At 47.3% G+C, this 17,650-nt stretch overlaps 2 protein-coding genes across 2 annotated transcripts in view; both read right to left on the minus strand.

Moving 5' to 3' along the window:
* Positions 1–879: 879 nt before the first annotated feature.
* On the minus strand, positions 880–16,708 carry OASL (2'-5'-oligoadenylate synthetase like). Its single transcript, XM_052654466.1, is given in 8 exon segments — positions 880–1,174; positions 1,176–1,339; positions 1,934–2,081; positions 5,776–5,984; positions 5,986–6,018; positions 9,031–9,206; positions 10,056–10,347; positions 16,517–16,708. Coding segments are annotated over 8 exon segments (1,509 nt in total).
* A 74-nt stretch (positions 16,709–16,782) lies between these two features.
* LOC128062112 (putative POM121-like protein 1-like) overlaps positions 16,783–17,650 on the minus strand; it is a 41,098-nt gene continuing 40,230 nt past the window's right edge. Inside the window, exon 4 of the mRNA XM_052654467.1 lies at positions 16,783–16,806. Coding sequence (XP_052510427.1) covers positions 16,783–16,806 — 24 coding nt within the window. The remainder of the gene's footprint in view (positions 16,807–17,650) is intronic.

A 17,650-nucleotide genomic window follows, 5' to 3' on the forward strand; every position in this document is an offset into this window, starting at 1 on the left:
GCTATTACAGAGTGCTGAGTCGAGCTCCTCATGCTATACAGCAGGTTCTTATTAGTTATCTGTTTTATATGTAGTGTGTATATGTCAGTCTCAATCTCCCAGTTTATCCCTCCCCTTTCCCCCTTCACCCCTGGTAACCGTAAGTATGTTTTCTACATCCATGACTGTACATCTATTTTGTAAATAAGTTGAGGGGATTTTTAAAACTACATCATCCTCCATCTCCCTTATCTCTATCTCACTTTCCTGCACAGTCCTTACTTTCCAGAGTTGAGAGGCTCATATACTTAGGCTATAACTCCCAGGACAGCTTTAGCACCTGTGGAAATAAATGAAGACCACCCGAAAGAGAACAAACGAAGATTATTTATTCCCAACTCGCTATAGCCAGGGGGTTAGCCACCATCCCTTGCCTGTGGCAAAGACACCAAGGCAAGGAAGGCGGTGAAACAGCTTTATAGTGGCATAAAGAGAAGCCTGCAGGTATACCCCAGTTGAGGTTGTTTGCATGGGAAGCTGGAGGTGGGCTAATTAGAAGCAGAGCATCCTATATGATTGGTCAGGGAGCTTGTTTGGCTTTCGTTCATCAGTCCTAAATTGAAAGGGAGGAAATAGGGAAGCTAGTAGTTGTTGGCTAAATCCTGATGGTTTCCAGTTAGTTGATACAATGGTTTGGCTTCCAGGCTGGTGGCTGCAGAGCTTGTGGGTCAGAATTCTAGTGTCAAATATGCTCTGGCTATTGTTGGTTTGCATATCTAGTCTCATATCCCTCGTCATGCGTCTACTGGCAAGGTTAGGTGAAATCGATGGGACCTAGATTAAACAGCAAAAACGCACAGGGAGATGTTTCAGAGGAAACTAACTGGGTGGAAATAGAACCTATTCGGCTGTCTTCTTGGAGAGGATGAGGGTGGAGTTGTCTCGGACACCACAGAAACTCAAACTCCACTCATCCTGCAGGACTTGGCTTTGGAACTCTAGCTGTTGCTTCTTTCTGAGTAGCCCCTCCCTCACTTCAATCTGACACTTCAGGTCAAGGACTAAGCTGCTGGAGTAAATGGCATAGGTGTGGCTCCCACCGCTGGGATTCTTCAGGAAGACCTGCATCGCAGGAGAGACAGTCTGCAGCAGAGAGATGTGAGCGTCAGAGAAGATACTGTAATCTGCCAAGGAGGAGATGTTCCCGAGGCTCCTGGAAGGACAGACGCTGTGGGGCCGAGGACTCCAGCTTACACTGGATCTTCTCTTTGAGCTTCTGTATGGACTCATAAGGGTTCACCTGGATGATGAAATCCACACAACCCCGCTGCTCCACTGTCACCTTGATGTCTCATGCAAACTGGAAGGGAGAGGACAGAGAGGGGTTAAATCCACCTTCCACTGTCTGAGGACAAACGTGCCCTTCAGGGATTTCCCTGGTGATCCAGTGGTTAAGACTTCACCTTCCAGTACAGGGAGTGTGGGTTTGATCCCTGGTTGGGGAACTAAGATCCCACATGCCTCGTGATAGAAAAAACTGAAAACATAAAACAGAAACAACAGTTGTAACGAATTCAGTAAAGACTGAAAAAGTAGTCCACATTACAAAAAAAAATCTTAAAAAAAATTCTATTGTGTGGACAGATGTTAAAAAAAAAAAGTGCCTCTCACCTGTCCTTGTCTTTGCAACAGCATCAGCTGCAAACATTTTGTTTGGTTGCTAAGTCATGTTCAACTCTGTGACCCCATGGATTGAAGCCCACCAGGCTCCTCTGTCCATGGGATTTCCCAGGCAAGAATACTGGAGTGGGTTGCCATTTCCTTCTCCAGGGGATCTTGTGGACCCAGGGATCAAACCCCTGTCTCCTGCACTGGCAGGTGGATTCTTTTCCACTAAGGCACCAGTATCTCATTCTGAACTTCTAGCCTCTGGCAGCCAGAGAGGAGACATTACCTTCAGTTTCCAGTTGGGGATGCATGTCTCATTGTTGTCGTAGCAACAGGACTCTTTCAGGCAATGGCGGGCCCTCTGAGCCACTATATCCCACCTGTAGCCTGTTGCCACATTGTAGGTGGGGTCAGCCGGATCCAAGACGATGGGCCTGCAACAGAGAGAGAAGGAGCCCAGGTTCTTTCTTGTCTGGAAACCTGAAAGCCAGAAAGAAATCTTCTTAGCAATTATCTGAGCATCTGCTGTGTTCAGAGCCTGGGGTCGTCAGTCCAAGAGGGTCCACAAATATTGCCAGAGAGTAACAGAATGATGAGGGCTTCCCAGGTGGCTCAGTGATAAGGAATTGGCCTGCCAATGCAGGAGACTCAGGAGACCTGGATTCGATCTCTGGGTCAGGAAGATCCCCTGGAGGAGGAAATGGCAACCCACTCCAATATTCTTACCTGGGAAATCATCTGGACAGAGGAGCCTAGGGGGCTACAGTCTGTGGGGGTCACAAAGAGTCAGACTCGCCTGAGCGACTGAGAAGCAGCAGCAGCAACAGAATGAAGAGGATTCTGTTTCCAAGAATTCCTCAGGACTTCCCTTGTGGTCCAGTGGCTAAGACTGCACTTTCAGTGCAGGGGGCCTGGGTTCGATCCTCAGTCAGGGTACTAGATCTTGCATGCTGCAGGTAAAGATTCCGCAGGTAGCAACTACGATTGAAGATCCTGACTAAATGCCACAACTAAGTCCCAGTGTGGTCAAAATAAATAAATAAATACTTAAAGTAAATTTCTCTTGGGGAGAGTATTTTAGGTATTTGTAAGGAATCTTTGAGGTGTACAGAGGTTGAGACCCCCAAAGCCATGATGGAACAAGAATAACGGTCCCTCAGGCAGACCACACCAGCATGTGGGCCTCTTAAGTTCAGAGCTTTCACTTTGCTGAACAGGCTACATAAATGAGTTCAAACCTAGAGCTTCTGAATTGCTTTGGATGAAAACAATATCGCTGGTACCATTTACTGATGTTTCCTGAGGCATGGGGTCAATCTCTAAGTAATCTATTTTAATCCCTGCAACAACTCTCTAAGGTATGACAATGATGGTGGTGGTGATGATGATAATTTCTCCCCACTTTACAGATGAGAAAACTGAGGCACAGACCTCCCTAGGTTCTCCCAACCTGAAGATGGGATTCTGATCCATCTCCTCTGCCTCGGCAGAGGGGAGATTGAGCTTCCTCCAAGTGTCTCTCCTCTAGGTAGCTGTTGAATAGATTTTTTAAAGACTATTGGCTTGAAGGGGTCTAACAGCTGACTGAGGATGCATGGGGTGACCATAGGTCTTGGATGTCAAGCCCATGATGAAGCCCTGGTTTTCCGTTTTTGTTTTATTTGGCTGAGCTGGGTCTTAGTTGTGGTGTGCCAGTTTTCACTGTGGCACGTAGGATCTTGGCTGCAGTACACGGGATCTTTTTAGTTGTGACTTGTGGGATCTAGTTCCCTGACCAGGGATCAAACCCGGGCCCCTGCATTGAGAGCATGGAGCATTAACTACTGGATCACGAGGGAAGTCCCAAGACCTGGACCTTGTACCCAGGAGCTTTTGACTTAGGCAGGAGCTGAGACTTTATCTAAGTGACAGAATGTGTTAGCAGTCTAGTGACATGAACTGGACACTTTAGGCTCCGTGCTTTCAACCCCCAGCATCCCTGGCTCCCTGAAATGGTCCTGCCTGACGGAGTCAGGGAGCAGTGCCACTCTGTCCTGTGGATTCGACTCACCTGATCCAAGTGACCCACCAGGTGAGCTGGCAGGTAGAGCCTCTGCCTGCTGCTGCTGCTGCTGCTAAGTCGCTTCAGTCGTGTCCGACTCTGTGCGACCCCAGAGACGGCAGCCCACCAGGCTCCCCCGTCCCTGGGATTCTCCAGGCAAGAACACTGGAGTGGGTTGCCATTTCCTTCTTCAATGCATGAAAGTGAAAAGTGAAAATGAAGTCGCTCAGTCGTGTCCAACTCCAAGCGACCCCATGGACTGCAGCTACCAGGCTCCTCCATCCATGGGATTTGCCAGGCAAGCCTTCTCCAGAGCCTCTGCCTAGTAATCAAATTAGTTCCCTCTGGAGTTTGGACCAGAAATGATGGATGTTCCTCATCACCTTGGAGTAAGAGGGGAGTAGGGCAGGTATGGAGAGAGAAACAGAGGCAGTGAGAGGGGACGGAGCACACCGGCCGTGAGAGGGAATGACAGAGAAGAGGAGTCTATACTAGTTTGCCTCAGGTCCCAACGGTTTTCCCAGGTCAATATTCTGGGCATCCATACAATAAATTGTCTTTTCATAAGGAGACCTGGTTACTCTTTCTTGTTTAAAAAAAAAATAAAGACCTGACACTCACATGAGGGAACAATAAATATTCTTATGATATTGCTTACAGTGACCCAAAGCTTCTAGTATAAAGAGTTGTCTCAGGCTGGGTTCTCCCGGAAGCAAAACCTAAGATGAGGATTTGAGTGCAAGTCATTTATTTGGAAGGAGGTGCCAGGAAGCACCAAAGATCAAGTGGGAAAGTGAGACAGGGACGGGAAGGATGCCAATAAAGGATATGCATCAAGGTGATTATCTCTGTGAGCAGCTGGGGGTTGGACTCTCAGAACTAGTGTAGAACACCTGACCCAGAAAGAGTCCCTCCATCTGAGATGGGGGGGGGGGAGCTGAGATATTTACACACCAATCTCCACCAGTCACTAAGGGAAGCTGAAAACCCACAGGCAAAGGGACACAGGTGCTGACAGCTGGAGGTTGAGCCAACCTTCCCTGAAATGGTAAAGGCCCAGGGGATGCAAACGGTACAAGCAACATGTGTTACAATACTGGACATGTGGCTGGCCTCTATCATAGGCTAGAGATACAGTGGCCCTTTACGTATATTTTCTCTGACTATCCTGAGAGTCCTTCATGGCTGGTGCTAATTAGTCCTGTTTGGGCTTCCGTGGTGGCTCATGGGTAAAGAATCTGCCTGCCAGTGGAGGAAATGGGTTCAATCCCTGGATTGGGAAGATCCACTGGGAAGGAAGTGGCAAGACACTCCAGTATTCTTGCCTTGGAAATCCAATGGACAGAGGAGCCTGGCAAGCTATAGTCCATGGGGTCTCGAAAGAGTTGGACAACAACAATAACTCCTGTTTTACAGATGAGGAATGGAGGCTCACAGAGATGAGAAAACGGCAGAGCTGGGATTTAACTTGGGTCTCCATGGTTTTTTTTAGTTTCTCATGCTGGAAAAAAGCACTGAAATGGTCTTCTGAAGGTAAGAGGATTAACATAGAGTGGAGTGATAGCTCAAGGAATAAGGAACAGGCTTATAGCCCCTAAGGTCCTGGCGATATGAAAGGCAATCAGCTTGAGATGTCAACTGTGTTGGGGTGAGATATCCGCTTTTCTACTTAATAAAGTCCACCCAGGCTTCCCTGGTGGTCCAGTGGTTAAGAATCCGCCTTGCAATGCAGGGGACACAGGGTCGATCCCTGGTCCAGGAAAATTCTACATGCAATGAAGCCCATAGTGGCCACAGCTACTGAAGCCCGTGCACCCTGGAGCCAGTGCTCCGTAACTAAGAGAAGCCACTGCAGGGAGAAGCCTTTGAACCACAGCTAGAGGGCAGCCCCCTGCTCGCCGCAAGTAGGGGAGCGCATGTGCAGCAACAAAACAGCACAGCCAAACAGTAAAACAGATGGATCTTTAAATATATATATTATGTGTAGTGATTTTATATACAAAATAAAGCCCGCCCAGGAAACTCGATACCACCTTTCCCTTAATTCTCTTTCTCTGAGATGTGGCTGGCACGCGACCATCCAGTACCTCTTTTCTTTGAGCTGGTTTCTGACAAAGTCCTCAGTGATCGGGTTCTGCAACGTGTAGTACTTGGTCCAGTAGATGCAGAGGTGCTGATACTTTGTGAGCAGCAGCAGCACAGTGACCAGGCCTTCGTCCAACCTGAAACGCTCTTTCTCCTCAGTACCCGTTTCCCAGGCATAGATGGTCAGTAGCTCAAGGGCATACATTGGGGGGCAGCTCCGCCCTAGGGCACTTGGCTTTCACATACTGTTGAAAGAATGGGAAGAGAGAGCGAGTGACCCCAAGATTCCTTAGAAGGATGACATTGGGCCCGAAACTGGAAAAATCCAAGTTCTTGTCCCAGCTTTGCTACCTACCTGCAGCGTATTCTTGGCCAAGTCACTTTTCCTCTCTGGGCTTAACTGGGTCTCCCCATCTTAAAATTAAGCAACTGGGTGAGTCTAGTGGGTTTCAAACTGTACTTGACATAACTTCCGGAATGGAGTGATGAAGAAGTAGCCCAAGGAGTGAGCAGGGACTTTCCTGGTGGTCCAATAGCTAAGATGCCCTGCTCCCAGGTTCCATCCCTGGTCAGGAAACCTAGAGCCCACATGCCATAGCTAGAGATCCCGCCGCAGTGAAGGCAGAAGATCCCACACGCTGTAACTAAGAGCTGGTGCAAACAAATAAATACTTAAAAGAGAAAAAAGGGAGTCAGCAGATTGGGCTCTGTCACCAGTACCCCAACTGAAATAACTCTTATTTTAATCTAGTTGGGCTTCTGGGAGATTTCTTTTAAAGAAAAATCTCCTTTGCTAAAGAGAAAAAAATGTGTTTGTGTGTGTGTTGGGGGACTATGTTATGGTTGCTGTTTAGTTGCTAAGTCGGGTCTGACTCTTTTCGACCCTGTGGACTGTAGCCCACCAGGCTCCTCTAGGACTAGGTAATAGCTGAGAATCTGTAGTGAACGTTGGGGTTGCTTCTCTAACAGGCATGTCTTTCTTTCCCATTGTTTAGTGGCCATGCTGTTTGGATGTGATTGGCCCAATCCTCATCTCCAGGGTTGGCCCTGACTGGACAGGATCACGAGGATAAACCTTTCCCCCCTTGCCAAGTGGTTGATTCAAGAGATGCCTTGTGATCTAAGCTGGCTCAACTTGAGTCAAATCTAGTTCTTTTGTTCTGTGGTTGAGAGAAGAGAAGTCTAAGTGAATGTGAGGGCAGGAACAGATGCGGCCATTTTGCCACCATGAGGGAAACCAGATTGGGGACCAAGTTGACATATAATATTAAGAGCAGCTGTTCCAGGTGGCGCTAGTGGTAAAGAACCTGCCTGCCAATGCAGGAGACATAAGAGATGCCGGTTCCTTTCCTCGGTCGGGAAGATCCCCTGGAGGAGGAAATGGCAACCCACTCCAGTATTCTTGCTTGGAGAATCCCATGGACAGAGGAGCCTAGTGGGCTACAGTCCATGGGGTTGCAAAGACTCAGATATGACTGAAGCAACTTAGCACACACACACACACACACACAAGAGAATTACAGAGAAACAGAGCTGGAGCCTTCACCAAACAGTGCCTGAAGCTCTCTCCACTGTTGTAGGTTTTCACACATGAGCTGATAATTCTCTTTATTGGTTAAGGCTAGTTAGAGTTGGTTTTACTGTTACTCTCAATTAAAAAACAAAAAGAAAGAAAAATTAGAATCAATTACCCAGGTTAATGTTCTTATTTTTGATGGCTATATGAGGTGGGGAAAAAAAGCTTTCTTTCTTTATTTCCTACCCTCAGTATTGGAGAAGGAAACGGCAACCCACTGCACTATTCTTGCCTGGAAAATCCCATGGATGGAGGAGCCTCGTAGGCAACAGTCATGGGGTCACAGAGTCAGACATGACCGAGCAACTTCACTCACTCACTCACCCTCAGTATATGGCTATACACAGTGCAGACTTAAATGATATAGCATTCCAACTGACATATCAAAATTAAAAAAAAAAATGACTTTGTGCATGAGCATACACAAACTTGGACATCTCTGAGATCAGTGATATTCTTACAGTTAAGATTTGGTGAAATCAAATAAAACCCAGAGAATCTAACTTACACATTCCTTGGCCCCAGTGGATGAACTGGTAAGAATCAAAAAATACTTTTGAATCATGATGGTAAATGACAACTCCTGGGTTGTTACAAATTCTCCAGATAAAAATGAACTGACAACCTTTTTAGCATTACAGGACTCTAGTTCTGTTTAACGTATAATATGAACTCTTTGTGTCCTTGAGTGTTGATCAACACGTCTTGTAACACTTGGCTAAATAAAAATTCTCAAATAAAAGAAAACATCAAATGAATAATACTGAGTCAAGAAACTTTCAAAAAAAACCATATACAGCCAACATCTTGTCTTAGAGGCAGAGTCTTTTAAAGGTTGTTTGTTTTTAGGCTGTGTGGGGACCATGGTTCCCTGACCAGGGATGGAACCCAATACCCCTGCAGTGGAAACTCGGAGTCTTAAGCACTGGACTGCTGGAGAAGTCCCTTAGAGGCAGAGACTTGTACAGAGAAAGGGCTATAGAAGTAAAGCTGGCATGTTTTTCTGTGGACATTGCCAATCAATGTGCATGTTATATTCAGGAAGAAAACACTTTGAAAACTTAGTCAAACAAACAAAACAAACAGGTCATTCTTTTGAGTTCTAGCTCTTCAAATCCACAAAACTTTGGATCATTTCCTGTTTAAGTGACTGACTGGCCAAAAAAAACAATTTCTTTCTTGACTTCGGTGTTGCTAATACCTGAAGATACATCACAACCTTTGTTGAGGTGATAACTATGTAAGAAAACACTATTTTTCCATCATAAACATACTAACTTAAACAAACTTTCATAGTATCTTGATTTTTATCTTTAACTACTATTTTTTTCTTTTTTGGTTAAACCAGTCTAAACTCTGACTCTCACCAATTTTTTTAAAATAAGAAATCTTTTTTCTTTTCTTTCTTTCTCATTTTTTGTTTGCTTCTGAGTCTTCCTTTCATAAGCGGAGATGACTCTGCTCATCTGGCTATTTGGAAATACCCTTGGTACCATGAAGACATCCTATGTGAAATCTAAGAAGTAGCTTGTCGTAATACAGGTAACTAACTAACTCCTCTCCCTCCCCACGACCGTTACCCCTCCTCACAGTATCCCCCTGATGACAAGTCTGGTTCCTGCCTTTTCTTCCCCTCCCTCCCCCATCTTCTGCTCTTGCCCCCATCAGGCAGCCTCCTCACCTCCAGGTACCAGTGTTTTACCAGCTGCAGGAGGCTCTTCAGCTTGGTTGGCTTGTATTTCACGAAGTTGCTCTGCAGCTCGCTGAAGGACGGGGAGAAGTGTCCAAGAGTATGGCAGGCCTTAATCAGTCTCACATAGACCTCTGGGGAGGGCTGAAAGTTGGGAACAGAAGGCCCTGAGGAGGCAAAGGGGAGACAGTGAGGGCTTAGAAAGCCCCGGTTGCTAACAAGTCCTCAAGGGTTTTGTTGTTTAGCCATTGAGTCATGCCTGACTCCTCGTGACGCCATAGACTATAGTCCGCCAGGCTCCTCTGTCCATGGAATTTCCCAGGCAAGAATACTGGAGTGGATTGCCATTTCCTCCTCCAGGGGATCTTCTTGACCCCAGGGGTCGAATTCATGTCTCCTCTATTGGCAGGCGGATTCTTCACCGCTGAGCCAGTGGGGAAGCTCTCAGGGGAGAGACTGCTAATTCATTTGAGTATCTCTCCAGGGAAGCCTGGAACCACAAAGCTTGAGAGACTAAAGGCTTGCCTTCTTGACTGTCCTTCTGAAGAATGAAAAATGAGTTTTGCAAAAACAGATTCACAGATATAGAGAACAGACCTGTGTTGCCAAAGGGGGTGACAGATGGGTGGGGTAGGGATAGAATGGAAATTTGGGTTTAGCTGACGCAAACTATTATATATAGTGTGGGGAAACAACCACCCCCAGGGTAAGTGTTCCAGAGTCACCCCGGGGGTTGCTCTAATGCTTTCCCTTCCTTGACTCTCCCTTCCTCTCCAATCATACATTTATTTGTGTGATTCCTTGATAAATCCGTTTGCCCCATTGAACCACAAGGATAGCCAGAGCTGAGTCAGTCCCAGGCATTTCAGTCGCTGAAATGCCCAGCACCCAGCACGGGATATGGGTTGAATGGGTGCATGCAGGCGTCTGCACGTGGCCACAAAGGAGAGGTGAAGGAGCTGTGGGTCCTCCCCCTGGGGAGGGCAGGTGTGCGAGTCAGGTGGGCTTTCCCTTACTCAGGACCCTGTAGGCCGGCACGATGGTGACAGTGACTTGCTCTTCCATCTCCCAGGTCTGAATGGTGAAGGTAACAGCAGAGGTGACTCCGTGGACCAGCCTCAGGTTCTGGGGCTGGAGGTGAAGCAGATCCGGGCAATCCGTGAGCTTTTCGCAGAGCATGCTCAGAACATGCTTGTGGTGGTTGTGGTTGCTGGCTTCCTCCTGGAAGCTGCTAAAACCACTCAGGAACATCACCAGCTCCACCTCCGCGTGGTTCCTGAGCACCGTGCCATTCCCGAAGGAGCCCACCTGTGGAACACAGAGTCCCATCACCCCAAGGCCACTGCCGGGACCAGGGAATCCCTACGGCTCTCCCATAGATGATCCCGTTCATCGTTACCTGCCTCACCGATGGGTGGGAAGTACCCACATCACCTCTTTACAGGGGAGGAAAGTGGAGAGGTCAAGACGGCAAGCCGCTCAGCCAGGGTCACACAGTGGATGTGTCAAACCCAGGCAGCCGGACTCCACAACCATGTTTCTTATTTACTCCACTGTCTTGCTTCTGAGACTCAGCCTTATCTGCAGAGTGATCCCCACTCCAAGAAAACCATCGTCCTCTACAGGGTGGCAGTTGGAGGATTCTAGGGGGTGGGAGGGGCAGGTCTGAATAATTTTGTGCTCTGTGTGTGTATGCAAAGTCACTTCAGTCGTGTCTGACCCTTTGGGACCCTGTGGACTGTATAATCCGCCCGGTTTCTCTGTCCTTGAGATTCTCCAGGCAAGAATACTGGAGTGGGTTGCCATGCTCTCCTCCAGGGGATCTTCCCGATCCAGGGATTGAAACTGTGTCTCCTACCATCTCCTGCAGTGGCATAATTTTATGTCATTAAAAAAGGCTGTGGAGACCTAGGGGCTTCCCAGTTGGCACTAGTAGTAAAGAATCTGCCTGCCAATGCAGGAGACATGAGTTCCATCCCTAAGTTGGGAAGATCCGCTGGAGAAGGGAATGGCAAACCATTCCAGTATTCTTGCCTGGAGAATCCCATAGATAGGGGAGCCTGGCGGGCTACGGTCCATAGTGTCACAAAGACTCAGACACGACAGAAGTGACTTAGCACACACTCATGCCCTTGGTGATCTAGCTGGGTGGGATGAAAGGAATGGGAGGGAGGTTCAGGATGGAGGGGCTATATGTATACATATGGCTGACTCACTTTTTTGTACAGCAGAAACTAACATAACATTGTAAAGCACGTATACCTCAGCAAAAAAAAAATTTTTTTCTCAATAAAAAGGGAGCACAGGATTTCTTGGTGGATAAGAGCCATGGGCTGGGGAATGGGGCAGCCTAATCTTGACCTCCCCTCTCGCCCCTGTTCTTCATCAGTCATCTCAGAGTAACGATAGCGCATGAGTCACTGGGTTACTGGGAGGATTTGGTAAGACTATTTGCGTCAAGGGCTTGCCGTGGTGCTGATTACACAGGAAGTCAGCCATATAGCTCTCTTCCTTCTCTTTCTTGAGTTGATTTAGATCACCTCTTCTGCTTGAGCTCCAGCTTCCCCATCTGAATCGAAGGAGACTGAGCTGGATGATTTTGAAGGGGTCTTTTTGATGTTCTGAGATCCTGGACTTGCTCTCCAGTCCTGCTGCCTCTGGTATACAAAGGCCCCCAACTCTTTGGCTTCACTCGGGATCGAGAGGTGGAATTGCCACAGATGTATCAGACCTCCAGGTGGGTTCCCTCTGCTGGTGGGCGGAATCATTGAAAATTGACTATGACCCAGCTGCCACCAGCTGAGCCCTCACTGTGTCCGGCACCACTGAAAGCCTTTTATACAAACAGTCTTTTAATCCTCAGTCTCACTAATTGAGGCGGCGTGTGTCAGTCTCTCAGTCATGTCCGAGTCTTTGCAACCCTGTGGACTGTTGCCTGCCAGGTTCCTCTGTCCATGAGCCTTTTCAGGCAAGAATACTGGAGTGGGTTGCCATTTGCCATCCCCAGGATATCGTCCCAACCCAGGGATCAAACCCAAGTCTCCTGTGTCTTCTGCATTACAAGTGGAGTCTTTATCTGCTGAGCCATCAGGGAAGCACCCAGTTGAGGTGGAGGGACTAGGATAATTATCCCCATTGTACAGATGAAAAAAAAGGAGGCAATTGGGGGTTAACAGATTTGCCATGGACTCATAGCCAGGAGTCATGGTCACAGTCAGACAGAGGGTCAGAACACAGGGTGTGGTTCATCTGCCTCTTTATTGCCAGTGACCCATGTCTACGTGCCAGGCCCTGCGTCTGAGGAAGAGAAGTCTGCCATCTTTATTTTCCTCTTCCTTTGTTTTTGGCCTCACCATGTGGCATGCAGGATTTTAGTTCCCCATCCAGGAATCCAGGAATCAGACTCACATCCCTTGCTTTGGAAGCGTGGGAGTCTTAACCACTGGACCTCCAGGGAAGTCCTCCTCTTCCTTTTCCATTTTTCTTTTTCCACCTACATTCAGAGTCAGCATTTCTGCCCCATGTGAGAGCACTGGGGATGGCACTCTGTGTGCCAATGAAAGCCACCACCCCTTGAAGCCTGTGCCCTTCCTACCTTTCCCAGTGGGAAAATACAGGCAGAGAGGGGAGAACATTCTAGAACAGGCTGTATGATTTGCTCCAGTCCAAACCTATTCCAACCCAAGGATAAGCATTCACTCATATGGACCAGCACAGCTCACCAGATTTTCATGGGAGGGAAGAGGGTTTAAAGCCCAAACAGAGTGCTAATTTCTCAATGGCCATTGCTCTTTGGGTGTCTCTATTATTTATTAGTTTCAAGATTGGAGAAGGTTGCAGGCAGGATTTGAGGGCTGGGTTAATTCCACTTCCTGCCGTCAAAACTCATGTTTGAGACATCCTTCTGTCCCACTCACTTGCCCCATGCCATCTGCATTATTCTCAGGGTTGGTGGGGTGGGGTGGGTTTGGTCTGGGAGGAGTCATACTGGTGCTCCAGGCCCAGAAGAAAGCTCGAGCAAAAGTTGATAACAATGCCTTTGTTTTTGAACATTGACTAATCATGTAGCCTGCACCGCTCTATTTGGTTGATGAGGGACAGATGATGATGATGGTGTGGGTGCGTGCTCAGTTGCGTCTGACTCTTTGTGATCCCATAGACTATAGCCCAGCAGGTTCCTCTGTCCATGGAGATTCTCCAGGCAAGAATACTGGAGTGGGGGCCTTCCCTGATGGCTCAGTGGTAAAAGCATCCATCTGCTAATGCAGGAGATGCAGGTTCAATTCCTGGTCCAGGAAGATCCCACATGCCACAGAGCAACTAACCCCACATGCCACAACTACTGAGCCTGTGCTCTAGAGTCCGGGAGCTGCAACTACCGAGCCCTCATGCCACAACTACTGAAGCTGGTGTGCCCTGGAGTCCGTGCTCTGCAACAAGAGATGACACCACAATGAGAAAACCGTGTATTGCGATGGAGAGTAGCCCCTGATATCCACAACCAGAGGAAAGCCCATGCAGCAACGGAGACCCAGAGCATGGCCAAAAATAAATAAATAAAATTATATATATAAAAAAGAATACTGGAGTGGGTTGCCATTTCCTCCTCCAGGGGATCTTCCTGACCCAGAGATGGAACCCAAGTCTCCTGTATTGGCAGGCAGATTCTTTACCACTGAGCCACTAGGGAACCCTTGCCTCCCACCCCCACTGTGATGCCGGTGATGTCATCCCAATTACACATGAGAAGACTGAGGGTTTGAGAGACAAGATTGTGACTCTAAGGTCACCCAGCTAGTGAGGGAAGAAGCCAAGAGTCAAGCCCACGCCTCGTGTCAAAATGTATGGTTTCTCACTTCTAAATCACATGGCTTCAGGCTCTGAGTGCTGGGGATGAGAGTTAAAAAGTAACATGGGCCTGCGGCTTCTAAACCCTTCCCTGCAGTGACTGCTCCTAAAGGCAGAATTAGAGCACTGAGCTTCGAGTCAGAAGTCCCAGTGTTAGTCTTGCCTGGACCACCAGCTTGCTGTGTGAACGTGGAAAGTTTCTCACCCTCTCTGTGCCTCAGTTTCCTTAGTGTTTACAGGAAGGATTGGCTGAGACTGTCTGCCTCCAGGACCTTTCATGTTGGGAAGCTGAAACTGGTGGATTGAATTAAGAACATGAAGGGCTTCCCTAGTAGTCCAGTGGTTAAGGATCTGCCCTGCAATGTAGGGGACACCGGTTCGATCCCTAGTCCGGGAAGATTCCCTACGCAGTGGGGCAGCTGAGCCCTTGTGCCACAATTGCTGAAGCCCGTGTGCCTAAAGCCTGTGCTTTGCAACCAGACAGGCCACTGTGGTTGAGAGGTCCACGCAGCACAACTAGAGAAAGCCCTGGTGCAATAACAAAATCCCCAGTGCAGCCAAAAATAAAATAAATAAATAAATTTAAGAATATGTAGATTTTTACTTAATGAATGAGGGGGCACAAGCCACACATACAGGCAGGTAGCTGCCCCAGCAAGCTCCCCTGTAGGGTAATGAAACTCACGGGGCCATTGGGAAGAAAGACACAGTTTCAGTATACCCATACAGAGGAAGTGGAGTCATAAGATTTATTACTTATACAAACAGATAACTAACGAGGACCTACTGTACAGCTCAGGGAACTCTACTTAACGCTCTGTGGTGACCGAAATGGGAAGGAAATGTCAAACAGAGTGGATAAATGTGTAGGTATAACTGCGTCCCTTTGCTGTACAGCGGAAACTACATTCTAAAGCAACTGTACTCCAATAAAAATTCATTAAAAATTAATTTTAAAAAAGGCTTATTACTTACAGATCCCAGAAGCAAGGGGACTCAGTGAACTGGGGAGAGAGCAGACCTTCTCCCCAGGTCACAATTCAGCAGGACGCAGAACAGGGTAGAAAGCACTCAGTTCTTACAAGGTGATTGGGGCAGAGGTTACTAACGTTTCACAGGCTTAACTTTCAAGTGGTTATTTTATTTTATTTTTTAATTTAAAAAATCCATCTTGACTCTATATTTAAAAAAAACTTAAAAAAAAATTTCGTTATTTCTTTTGGCTGCATCGTGTGGCTGGTGGAATTTCTCTGACCAGGAATCGAATCTGTGTCCCCTGCAGTAGAAGTTCAGAGTCTTAACCACTGGACCGCCGGTGAAGCCTAATAACTGGTTATTTTAAAAGGTCGCACCAGGAGAAGCAAAGCATAAACTTGCAGGGTGCCCAAAATTTATCTAAAGGTCCAGACTCTGGACTTTTGGTGTTAGCAGGATCATCATACTGTAAGGCACCTAGGCAGCAACTCAGAAAAAGAAAATTGTTTTTTTGTTTTTCCTCATTATACCTCAAAAGTCATTTTTTCTCATCACACCTTTCTAGTTTTGACCCTCTTGGAGTATTATCCTAGTTAGGACCAGAGGTGACAAGAGGCAGCTGCTGAAAGGGCTTTGGGGAAATAAGGCTCAGTGGGGGCAGCCCAGAGTGGAGTAAAAAATCCCAGCTTCACCACCAGCTGTGTGACCTTCAGTAAGTCCTCACCTCCCTGATCTTCCATTTAAAAACAACAAAAACAAAAAAAAAAAAACGTTCCATTATCAAAAATTGTAAACATAAAAATAGAAAGAGAAAACAAAGAACATTTATACTTCCGCCCCATCAGATTCAACAAGTCTAAACTTCTTGCCATGTTTGCTTCAACTAAGCCACTTTAAAGTAAATTACAGGGACTTCCCTGACTGTCCAGTAGTTAAGACATCACCTTCCAAGGCAGGGCATGCAGGTTCAATCCCTGACCTGGAACTAAGCCTCGAGACCAAAAAACCAAAACATAAAACAGAAGCAATATTGTAGCAAATTCAAGTCTTGAAAAACGGTCCACATCCAAAAATCTTAAAAAATAATAAAATAAATTCAGAAACTGAGGACCATTGTCCATAAATACTTCAGCATTTATGTCCAACCAAAGAGAACATTTGCCCCCACAACCACAAAACTATTACACTTCAAAAAAAAATTCCCATATATATACATATAAAATCTAACATTCTGGCCATATTGAAATTTTCCCAATTGTTTCCAAATTATATTCTCCGGATGGCCCATTCACACCAAGATTCAACCAGAGACCTTGCGTAGCATTTAGCCATTATAGATCTTGAGTCACTGAGTTTGCACTGTGCTCATCTGTAAACTGGGAAGACTAGTGCACACCTCAGAGGGTGTACAAATTAGAGACAGTACCTGAGAAGGGCTTAGGCAAGTGCATCCAAAATGTGCACTACTATTATCAGCTTCCTTACTCAACTTGCCCTGCTCCAGGCAGCAGTGTGTTGGGATGCTGTGTCTTGAGATGTCAGTAGCATAGACTAGGGATAATGAGGCAAGAGGTCCCTAGCATCCTCAGAGACATGGACCCATGGGTTGGGTTTTGCCCAGCCCTGGCTGGGAAATGGAGGGGACAAGTCCCACCTGGATCACCTTCAGCACCTTCTGGTCCAGCCCATGGTCCCCCTGGAAGTGCTGCTCCTTCAGGAACTTCTCCACGGACCGCACAGCCTTCACCACGTCTTCTTTCCACTCCTTGATGTTAGGCTGGCACTGAGCCACAAAGGAGTTCAGCCTAGAAGCTAGGGTATCAAACAGCTCCAGGGATACTGCCATCTGTCTTGAGAGTACCACTGGCGGCTAGGTATACAGCTATGCACCTACCTAGCTGCTGGCACACACCCCCTTCTTTAAGGACACTCCTCTCCAGTACCCTGTGGAATAAAGGACCAGAGTGGAGAGGAAACCAAGGGTGTCCGGCTGACCTGGGGCTCCTCTTTATTGAGGCTGTGTACTGCGGCTGGCATGCCTCAGACACTGAGTGATGACTGGAAGATCAGGTGCCACCTTAATGGGTGTGGCTTTCAGTCACCCTTCCTGTGGCAGGTTTCGTGTCTCAACTGTTAGTTTTCTTTTTATAAGTTGCAAACTGACATTGGCTTGAGGATGGCCCTGGAAGAGGCAACTCCCCCAGTTGGATGGTATCCACCAATCCCATCACCCTACGTTGTCATCCAAAACAGGCTGACAAAGAGCAGGGACTTGCTCTGGGTTGAGCAGAAGCATGGGAATTCTAGGGTCCCCAGTACAAACGCTGGAATTCCAGTCTGCCCTTTGTCAGACTCTTAACCTCTCTGCTGCTGCTGCTGCTGCTGCTGCTGCTAAGTCGCTTCAGTCGTGTCCGACTCTGTGCGACCCCATAGACGGCAGCCCGCCAGGCTCCCCCATCCCTGGGATTCTCCAGGCAAGAACACTGGAGTGGGTTGCCATTGCCTTCTCCAATGCATCAAAGTGAAAAGTGCAAGTGAAGTCGCTCAGTCGTGTCCGACTCTTCGCGATCCCATGGACTGCAGCCTACCAGGCTCCTCCATCCATGGGATTTTCCAGGCCAGAGTACTGGAGTGGGGTGTCACTCTGACCTTCACATAAATAATCCTTAAAATGGGTTTAGGAATAATACCTATCCCATAGGGTGTGTGGATTAAGCCTGAGAACATTTAGAAGGGAAAGTGTTAAGCAAATGTACATATTGGACTTCCCTGGCGGTCCAGTGGTCAA

This window comes from Budorcas taxicolor, chromosome 17, assembly GCF_023091745.1.
Source record: "Budorcas taxicolor isolate Tak-1 chromosome 17, Takin1.1, whole genome shotgun sequence".
In the NCBI taxonomy this organism is placed as follows: Eukaryota; Metazoa; Chordata; class Mammalia; order Artiodactyla; family Bovidae; genus Budorcas; species Budorcas taxicolor.